The sequence below is a fragment of the Tupaia chinensis genome, unplaced genomic scaffold (assembly GCF_000334495.1).
Source record: "Tupaia chinensis unplaced genomic scaffold, TupChi_1.0 Scaffold000418_1, whole genome shotgun sequence".
NCBI lineage: Eukaryota > Metazoa > Chordata > Mammalia > Scandentia > Tupaiidae > Tupaia > Tupaia belangeri.
The window spans coordinates 1,677,578-1,688,489 of record NW_006159923.1 but is presented as its reverse complement, the minus strand read 5'-3'; the positions used below and the strand labels follow the sequence as shown (position 1 = coordinate 1,688,489).

Genomic DNA, 10,912 nt, shown 5'->3' with positions numbered 1-10,912 from the left:
GAGAGCACCCGCCCTATAGCAAAAACCCCTCAAAAAAAAAAAATAGAATTAACTTCATTTTAATCCCCCCCCCAATTTGACCAAAGAGAGAGAAAATGAGAAGGTAAGCAGCCAGGTCCAGGACTTGAACTACAGTCAGCCATGTGAGAGTCCAACACCTTAACCACCACGCCACTTGCTGGCTCCCAGGAATGAAGCATTGTTACATGCTACAACATAGATGACCCTTGAAAACATTATATTAAGTGAGGGACAAGCAGATGGCATAATGATTACATCACTGGACTCCCACATGGCCAACTGCGGTTCAAGTCCCAGACCCAGAAGCTTCAAACTCAGGCGTGTGCGTGTGCACCCAAGATTCAGGGAAGAGAATAGAGGACAAGGGATTGCGGCATGGCCATTCCCCCTGGGGAGTGATTTCTCACTTTTTGTGTCTCTGACTCTGATGAGCACACACATCCTATGGGAAAAATCTAAGAAAAAAAACAAAACAAAAAAAATTATACTAAGTAAATGAAGCCAGTCACAAAGACCATGTTATTCCATTTATGAACTTATATGAAATGTCCAAAATAAGCATATCATCTGGATAGGTCAACAAACATACAAGAAACAAAAGAAAATGTTGACAAATTGAGGTATCACAATTGAAATCTTTTTTTCTTTTTTTTTTTGGAGAGGTTTTTGCTATAGAGCACGTGCGCTCACCAGACAGACAGAGAGACATAGAGACAGAAAGCGAGAAATCATCCCCCAGGGGGGATGGCCACACCGCAATCCCTTCTCCTCCAGGGATCTTGGGCACGCACACACACGCACCCAGCATGAGTTTTAAGCCACCGGGTCCGGGACATGAACCGCGGTCAACTACGTGGGAGTCCAGCGACACAGCCATTACGCCAACTGCTGGTTCCCTTTTTTTTTTTTGATAGAGGACACATATGCTCCCTGGAGAGAGACAGCAAGAAAGAGAGGGGGAAGAAAAGAGAGCGAGAAAGTGAGAAGTCACTCACTCCTCATAGGGAATGGTCATACCACAATCCCTTCCCTTCCACCTTTCCATTTCTCCCTCCTTTTGGGATTTTGGGTACATGTTTCCAGCATGTTTCTCAAGCTGCTGGGCCTGAGAATAGAACCTTGCCATCAGCCATGTGGGATCCAGCCTCTTTAACCACCACACCACAGGTTGGCCCCATAATTGAATTTTTTTGTATTAAGAGCAATACCATCAATGAAGTGCAGAGACAACCTACAAAATTGGAGAAGTATTTGCAAATTATGGATCTGATAAAGGACTTCTATCTAGAATATTTAAAGAACTTTAATGACTCAACAATAAAAAGACAAATAACCCAACTGAAAAATGAGCAAAGGATTTAAACAGATATTTCTCCAAAGAAAATACACAAATAGCCGATAAGCATATGAAAAATGTGCACATCATTAGTGGCTTGGTAAATGCAAACTAAAACCACAATGAGGTATTGCTTCTAACTCATTAGAATGGCTATAATAAAAACAGACAATAACAAATGTCAACAAGGATGTGGAGAAATTGGTGATGGAAAAATAAAATGGTACAGTCATTTTGGAAAACAGTTTGGCAGTTTCTCACAAAATCAAATACAGAGTTATTGATGACACATGAATCAGCAATTCCACTCCTAGGTATTTATTTATTCCAGAGAAATCAAAATATAGCTATATAAAAACCTATACATAAATGCTTTAGCTAGTATTATTATTATTTTTATTTTTTATTTTTTTGGAGAGGTTTTCGCTATAGGGCGCGTGCGTTCGCCAGACAGATAGAGAGAGACATAGAGACAGAAAGCGAAAAATCACCCCCCAGGGAGGATGGTCACGCCGAAATCCCTTCTCCTCCATTCTCCTCTCAGGATCTTGGGCACGCACGCACACGCGCCCAGCGTGAGTTTTAAGCCACCGGGTCCAGGACGCAAACCGCGGTCGACTATGTGGGAGTCCAGCGACATAGCCATTACGCTAACTGCTGGTTCCCATAGTATTATTATTTTTTAATAACTTTTTTAAAGTTAAACTTATTTTGTTTAACTTTATTTATTTATTTAAACTGTGATCAGAAAGGGACAGAGAGAGAGAGAGAGAGAACGTGAGAAAACACATTTTGCTATAACAAAAAAAACTCTCCAAAAATATATATATATGAATAGTTCTGGAACAACCAGATATTTATTGATTCATGCTACAGCACAGATGATCCTTCAAAACACCAGCGTAGGGGCCAGCAGACAGCATAGTGGCTAAGGTGCTGGATTCCCACATAGCCAACGGGAGGCTGAATCCCAGGTCTGGTAGCTTGCTTGCTTGCTTTCTTGCTTGCTTGCTTGCTTGCTTGCTTGCTTTCTTTCTTTCTTTTTTGGAGAGGTTTTTCTCTATAGGGCGTGTGTGCTTGCCAGACAGACAGAGAGAGACATAGAGACAGAAAGCGAGAAATCACCCCCCCAGGGAGGATGGTCACGCCGCAATCCCTTCTCCTCCATTCTCTTCTCGGGATCTTGGGCACGCACGCACATGCGTCCGGCATAAGTTTTAAGCCACCGGGTCCGGGACACAAACCGCGGTCGACTACATGGGAGTCCAGCAACATAGCCATTACCCTAACTGCTGGTTCCCAGGTAGCTTGCTTTCTTACTTTCACTTTGTCTCTCTCTTTCTGTCTCTCTCTAATAAGTATGAAAAAGAAATAATAATAATAATCATGAATAATTTTTTTTAAAAAACAGGCTAAGTGAAAAAAAGCCAGTCACAAAAGACTCCCTATGGCATAATTTAACTTACATGAAATGTTCAGAGTAGGCAAATTTATAGATAGGAAGTAGATTAGTAGTTACTTTGAGTTAGGAGAGAAGGCAATGAGGAGTGCCTGTTAATCAGTATAGGGTTTTTTGGGGGGATAGAGGAAATGTTCTAAAATTAAACTGTAGTGATAGTTTTACAACCCCATGAATATATTTTTTTAAATATTTTTTAAAGCTTTATTTAACTTTATTTACTTATTTAAATTATACCAGAGGGAGAAAGAGAGGCAAAGTGAGAAAGCAAGCCGCCCGGTCGGGACTCGAACCATGATCAACCATGTGAGAGTCCAGTACCCTAAACCACAACATCACCTGCTGGCCCCCCCATGAATGTATTTTTGAATGCTGATTAGTATACTTTAAGTAGGTGAATTGCATTCTATAGAATTATATCTCTTTTTTTTTTTGGCGAGGTTTTTGTTATAGGGTGCATGCACTTGCCAGACAGAGACAGAGACAGAGAGACAGAAAGCGAGAAATCACCCCCCCAGGGGGGATGGCCACGCTGCAATTCCTTCTCCTCCATTCTCCTCTTGGGATCTTGGGCACGCACGCACATGTGCCCGGCATGAGTTTTAAGCCACCGGGTCCAGAATGCGAACCGTGGTCAACTACATGGGAGTCCAGCGACATAGCCATTACGCTAACTGCTGGTCCCAGAATTATATCTCTTTAAAGCTGGTTTTATTTTAGATTTTTGCCACAGGGTGGGTACACTCGCCTTAGAGAGACACAGAGACGGAAGGAAAGTGGGAAATCATCCTCCAGGAGGGATGGCCACACCATAGTCCCTTCTCTTCCATTCTCCTCCTGGGATTTTGGGCATACAAACACACAAGCCCACACAAATTTCAAGCTGCCAGGTCTGAGATGCAAATTGCAGTAGGCTATGTAGGAATCTAGCACCTTAACCACCATGCCACCTGCTGGACCCTTAACAAAGCTTTTGTACATACAGCATTATACTGGTATAGTATTTCAGCATATGGCCCTGTAATGTAGCAGTTAAGCACTGTATGGAAGAACCTAGATCCCACATGGCCAGCCAGGGTTCAATACTGGTCCCAGCAGCAACATAAGGGGCACATACACGTGTGCCTGGGATTCTGACAAGATGAAGAATTAGAGAACGAGCCCACTGTGGGATGCTTTCCCTCTCTCTCTTCATCCCTTTCTCATGTGCATTCATGCCCTCTGGTATAAGAAAACTGGCATTGTGGTCATGTATGTAAGTATGTAGGAATGTGATAACATGAAGTAAGATTTACTTTAAAATATTTTGATGAAAGAAAGATGATAAAGTTTGTTAGTCATTGAATCTGGGTAATAGACACGGGGTGTTTCTTACACCATTCAGAAAATTTTTCATAATAAAGAGTCAAGTTAGGGACCAGCAGGTGGTATGGTGGCTAAGGTGTTGGACACTGCCACATGGCCAACCATGGTTCAAGTCCCGGACCTGGTGGCTTGCTTTCTCACTTTCCCCCTCCCTCTCTTTCTCTGTGTGTCCTTCTCTCTCTGGTCAAATGAAAATAAATGAATGAATAAATACAATTAAAATAAATAATTTTTTGAGAGGTTTTTGCGATAGGGCGTGTGTACTCACCAGAAAGAGAGAGAGAAAGCGAGAAATCACCCCCCAGGGGGATGGCCATGCTGCAATCCCTTCTCCTCCATTCTCCTCTCGGGATCTTGGGCATGCACGCACACGTGCCTGGCGTGAGTTTAAGCCACTGGGTCCAGGACTCGAACCACGGTTGACTATGTGGGAGTCCAGTGACATAGCCATTAAGCTAACTGCTGGTCCCAAAATTTATAATAATTTTTTTTTTAAAGTAAAGTCAATAAAAGATGTTCACTAATAGATAAGAGGTGAGGCCAAAACCTTTAAAAGCTTCAAGCAGGTAGGTGGAAGGGAACTCAGAGATCATATGGTGAAGTCATTCAACTACCGGAAGGAGCCAAGAATGAAAAGTGACTTTCTCAGAAATAAACAGAAGACAGGGGGCAGGAGATATGCTAGAGCAATGTAGGCGAGGGCCCTGTTCTTACTGAACAACAGGACCAATGGCCCAGCAAGAGGCCTGGAGGTGCTACACACTTACTTGAGTTTCAGCTCCCTGGTGAGCTCATTCTGGGTCTGCTCCAGCTCTTGGCGCTCCTTGATGTGCTCCTCCTGGAGGTCGTGGATCTCAGCCTTCACAGCCTGAAGCTTGGAGAAGAGCTGGAGCCAGGGGGAGAGGCAGGTGAGGAGGGCCTCCATCCAAAGAATAGAGTTCTTCCTTCCCCCAAGCCTCAAGGCACGTCTCCCTGGCCTCATTCCTTTTATACCTTTTTGAGTTTTTTGGTCTTGATGTCCACCTCTTGCTGTAGTGAGCTGTACGTCTCTTTAAGTTCCAATGTCTCCTCATCTCGACTTTCCATCTGTTGCTGGATTTCTCTTTCTCGGCGTTTCTGAGCAATATTACAAAAGTCATCAGCTTGCCCTAGGGACTATGTCTATGAGAGAATACAGGGCTGGGTGCTCCAGATCGGCTGGGATAAGGCTGACATACTCACTTCCGCTCCCTTGAAGACTGACTAATGAAAGAGACATTTGCTCCGTAGCATAACATAACCTACCCCACCCCATCCTCCCCACAAAAAGAATAAATTCAGTTACCTGCTCTGCAATCTCCTGCCGTTTCTGCTCCAGGATTTTCTGCTGTTCGTTCGTATGATCTACTATGTTTTTCCCTCCAACAAGCAGCTTACTCTCCATGGCCTGATGACAAGCAAAGTAGAGTCCATTTTATGAATGATCCCCCTCAGAACCTAACTTTTCAGATGAGAGCTTGTAGAACATGATAGGCACAGGACTTAGCCAAAGGGGACAAAGTGCCTGGTGCTCAGCTGGACCCTCACCATGCCTGGGGTGGGGCTTCGGTGGCTAACCTTGGGAACGCTGAATATCCCGCTTCTCTAGACCACACCTCAATTTCACCTTTTGCTAACAGAATATTCTTTCAGTTTGTCTGTGTAAAGTATTAGCCCCACTTAGAATGTGCTAGTTATTCAGGATGGGACTGCGAGCGTGAGTCACAAAGCTCCAAGTCCGCCAGGGAGCACACATACGTTAGCAGGCTCCGACCACATGGTATCAGGTGCCATCATAAGGGCAGTACGGAGTAATTACTGAGAGAGGCCTATTGCAGAGAGAGAATCCAGACTTTTGGAGGAAGTCACAGAATGCTTCCTATCTCAAAGAGCAATGGTATAGACTGAAGTAAAAAACTGGAATTTGCTAAGGGAGAAACAGTTTTCTGCAAAGGGCAGGGTTGGGAGCAACGATACATGAAGTTTGCAAAGCAAGTGGGGTCAGTTCAAAATCTCAAAGCCTTATTAAGAAGACTGAACTTGATCCTGAGAACCTCAGGAACCACTGACATGGTCTATAAATATGAGGATATATAGACTTGTGTTTTAGAAACATTACTCCCAAGTCAGTCAGTGGCATGGTGATTAAGGTGGCTAGATCTCACATGGCCAACTGCATGGTTCCGGTTCCAAATCTTATGGCTTGAAAAACATACCAGGCATGGGGCCAGTAGGTGGCATAGTAGTTAAGGTGCTGGATTCATACATGGCTGATTGTGGTTCAAGTCCTGGACCTGGTAGCTTTAAACTCAGACCAAGCACATGTTCATGCATGCCCAAAATCCCAAAAGGAGAATGGAGGAGAAGGGATTGGAGTGTGGTCATCCCCCTGGGGGTAGTCTCTCACTTTCTCTCTCTCTCTTTCTCTCTCCAGTGAGTGCACGTACCCTATAGCAAATGAAAACCTCTTTAAAAAATTAAAATAAATAACAGGCACATGTCCATGTGTGCCCCAAATCCTAAGAGGAGAACAGAGGAGTAGGGACCTGCAGTGTGGCCATCCCCCCTGGGGAGTTATTTTCTTACTTTCTGTCTCTCTCTCCTTCTGATGAATACATGTGCCCTTTGGCAAAATAAAAAAAAAAAGAAGAAGAAGAAAGAAAGAACCATTACTTCCATGCAACAAGAAGAATGGAAAGGGCAGGCTGGATGGAGAGAAACAGACAGGAGACTGCTGCAGGGGTCTAGGCCTGGTAAGGGCAGCAGTGGTGGAGAGAGTGAAGCAGATGCATCCCAGGAACCAAAGAGGCAGGATCCAGAGGCCTAGGGATTGACAGGGCCATAGACAGGAGGGGACAGACAGCCAATATTACTGGGGTCTGGCTTCACTGAGATGAGGAAGGCAGGAACAGGCAGGTGGTCAAGGGTATCTCAGGGGAGATGTCCAGGAGACAAAAGGCTGTCAGGCCTGGATGCCAGGAGACAGCTCTCCTGTTCTCAAAGGAGGGCATCCTTGGGTATACAGATAGGTAACCTTCAGCATTTAGATAGGGGCTGAAGCCAGAGGAGTGATTCTATCCCTACATAGTTCAGAATCCAAAAACTCCATAACCTTGCTTTTAAGAAATTTACAGAGCCAGCTAGTGGCATAGTGATTAAAGTTTCTGGATCCCACATGCCCAACTGGCAGTTTGAGTCCTGGACCCGGCAGCTTGAAATATACGGGAGTGTATACGTACATGCCCCAAATCCCAAGAGATGAGTGAAGAAGAGGGGACTGCACTGTGGCCATCCCCCCGGGGAGTGCTTTCTCACTCTCTCTCTCTCTTTCTCTCTCTGGGAAGTGCGCATGCCCTGTAGAAAAGAAAAACAAGAAACTTATGAACATTAGCTCTAGCCCTGCTGCCATCTTTTGGTGAGTCCTTTGGGCCTGTTTCTTCTCTCAAAACCAAGGGGCAGGACTAGATAGTAAGTTCCCCATGCACATACTCTCCAGCTCTAAAATTGTTTTATTTTACAGCGTCCCATGATTAGAAAAGACAGAAGCAATGTTGTTCTTCCACAGACAATGTTGTTCTTCCACTGCTAAGAGATGCCGTGACCTTGAGTTCAGTCTTGCCACACTTGGCCTCTGAGAGCTGCCCAAATACCTTAGGTTTTTTGGAGAGTCTAGGTGTGCCTGGCCTTGAATGTGATCCTAGGGGCTGGCAGGTGCTGTGGTGGTTAAGGGCACTGCACTCCCACATGGCCGACTGTGGTTTGAGTCCCAGACCTCGCGGCTTGCTTTCTCACTTTCTCTCTCTCTGACTCTGTCCCTCTCTGGTCAAGTTAAAAAAAATAAATAAAGTTAAATAAAATAATTCTTTAAAAAAAAAATGTGATCCTAAAAAATAGTATGCAAATCAAACATGGGCACATCCGGTTACACATCCAGTGCAGGAATCAAGACGGGTGATTCAGCATTTGACATAATGGAATTCCACAGTAAGTCCCTCCCTCTGTAGTATATTACTATTTTCACAGCAGGTCTTTAAAGTCCGGGAAGGGGACCAGCTGGTAGCATAGTGCTTATAAAGGCTGGATCCCACATGGCCAACCGTGTCGTTTAAGTCCTAGACCAGATAGCTTGTGAAACCAACTGGGCACGGATGCATACATGCCCCAAATCCCAAGAGGAGAATGGAGGAGAAGGCATCACGATGTGGCCAATCCCTCTGGTGCTTTCTCACTTTCTGTCTCTCTCTCTGCCTACCTCCCCATCTCTCTTTGGTGAGCACTAGCACCCTATGGGGGGGTAAGGCTTGGAAGGAACTTCTAAAGTTTTTAAAGAAGTATTTGTTCAATATTACTTATTCATTCATTTATTTTAATTTGACCAGAGAGAGAGAGACAGAGTATGAGCACAGAGCGAACGTGGGAAAGCAGGCCCCCAGATCTGGGACCTGAACGGGTCGGCCATGTGGGAGTGTCCAGCGCCCCAACCACCACGCCACCTGCTGGTCCCGGGAACTTCTGAAGTTTTAAGACCCCTTGCCTCTGAAGAAAAATGGTATCCAGCTCTGTGAAAGGACTACTATAAAGCCACAGGTAAATACGGTTCGGCTTCATATAGTAGGGGAAGGGGAGAAAGAGAACTAGTTTTTAAATTAACAAAGGCAGGTACATTTTAGGGTAGACACCCAAGGGAACAGTACACTGCCGCCAGAAAGAAGACCCACAATAATGGGAGCCTCCACACTCCAGAATACACTCAGCCATTCAGGATAGCAGGAAGATGTCAGGATGTTAGCACACGGGGGCTGGAGGATGGGGAAGGGGTTGACTTAAGAGAGCAGCAGGAGGAAATCTGGGGGGTAATGCAACTGTTCTGCACCTTTTGTAATCAGAGTACTGCACACCAAAGCCATTCTGAGGTATCTATACCCACCAGATACACAAAAGTTAGCCTGATAATCACAAGCGCAGACAAGGATGAGGATCGACAGAACTCTCACCCTGCTGGTAGAAGCATCGATTCACAAAGCTACTTTAGAAAACAACTTCTCCTTCTCTAATAAAGTTGAAACTGCGCATACCTAATGGTGCCAGACAAGAAACTCTTGCACATACATATTCTTCTAGAACCAAGTATAAGAATATTTATAGTAGGAAATACATGGAAATAGCCCATACTATCAGGAGAATGAAATAACAGGGAATACTCAGAACAGTAAGAATGAATGAATCATAGCTATAGGCATCCATATAGATAAATCTCATGAATATAATGTTGAATAAATAAAAGCATATTGAAGCAGTGGGATCCAGTTACATAAAAGTAAAAAAATCATGCGAAACTATGTTTTATTTAGAGATACATATTTACATGGTAAAATTATAAAAAAAAAAAAAGGCAAGGAAACAAACATTAAATTCAGGATGATGGCTCCCTCTGGGGGAGGGAAAACATAAGGAACCTCTACAGACAGGGCTGGTGGTACATTTAGTTAGTTAGTTTTTATTATGAATTCAATTTTTAATTGTCTTAAGTTTGAAAAAGAAAGTTTCATTTCAATTTGACAATGTTTTCTGAACACTGGACATCATAGAGCTGTTGGAAATGTAAAACTGAAAGAGCCATTGTCCCTTTTATCTTTCTTTTTTTTAAGAATTATTTATCTATTGTTTTTATTCTCTTTTAATTTACTATAGGGCACATGCACTCACCAGAGACACACACAGAGAGAGAGAGAGAGAAAGCAAGCCACCGCCAGGTCCAGGACACAAACAGCAAACAGCGAAAGGCCATGTGGGAGTCCAGCGCCACACCACTGCCAGCTGGCCCTCTTTGTATCTTTTTTTTTTAAAGCTTTTTTAAAGAATTATTTTATTTAACTTTATTATTATCATTCTTTTAATTTGACCAGAGAGAAAGAGAGAGGGAGAGTGAAAGAGCAAGCTAAAAGTTAAAGCACCGACAGGGGAAAGGGCCTAAGGATGGACATATAATAATAGTACCTTGATTTTCGCGCCCAGCATCTCGGCAGCATCCTTCTCCCGCCGCAGGGCCTCCATCTGTCCTCCCGCCGCAGGTCCTCCATCTTTTTCTCCTTCTCCTTCAGCAGCCTCATCTTCTCCTCTGCAACCAAGCTGTGGTCCTCTACAATAGCCCTCTTCTCTATCTCCAGTTTTTCTTGTTGTTCCCGCCAGTAATCATCCTTATCATCCCCTTCCTCCTCACCCTCTTCTCCCTCCTCCTCCTCCTCTTCCCCACCCCCACCACTGCCACCACCTTCCCTCCGCTTCTCTCGCCTCTTCCTCCTGCCAATGGATCGTTTTTCCAGTTGGGCCTTGAGCCGAGCAATCTCTTCCTGGAATTCTCGAAGGAGGGCATCTTTAGGGTCCTCATTGACCCTTGGCTTGTTCTTAATATTTTTGGCACGGTTGGCATATCTCAGAGTGGTCAGGGTCTCTTCTACATTGTAAGAGGCAGGCCCCACGTTGGCCACCATCACAGTCTTGGCATTGCCACCGAGGGAATCTTGGAGAAGCCTGGTAAGCTTTGAGTCCCGGTATGGAATGTGAGTGCTTTTTCCATCCACCAAGGCAGAGATGACGTTTCCCAAGGCTGAAAGAGACAGGTTGATCTTGGTGGCTTCCTTCAACCTTTCCCCTTGCGCACCAGTCTTGGCTTGCCGCTCACTGCCAGCCAGATCGACGAGGTTCAGTTTCCC

At 44.5% G+C, this 10,912-nt stretch overlaps 1 protein-coding gene across 1 annotated transcript in view; it reads right to left on the bottom strand.

The window, feature by feature from the left end:
- The window catches only part of KIF3B (kinesin family member 3B), a 22,693-nt gene that overhangs the window by 10,984 nt on the left and 797 nt on the right, over positions 1-10,912 (bottom strand). The window contains 5 exon segments of the mRNA XM_006154741.3: positions 4,949-5,067; positions 5,175-5,297; positions 5,506-5,607; positions 10,197-10,268; positions 10,271-10,912. The exon segment at positions 10,271-10,912 is cut by the window's right edge and continues 30 nt beyond it. Coding sequence (XP_006154803.1) covers positions 4,949-5,067; positions 5,175-5,297; positions 5,506-5,607; positions 10,197-10,268; positions 10,271-10,912 — 1,058 coding nt within the window.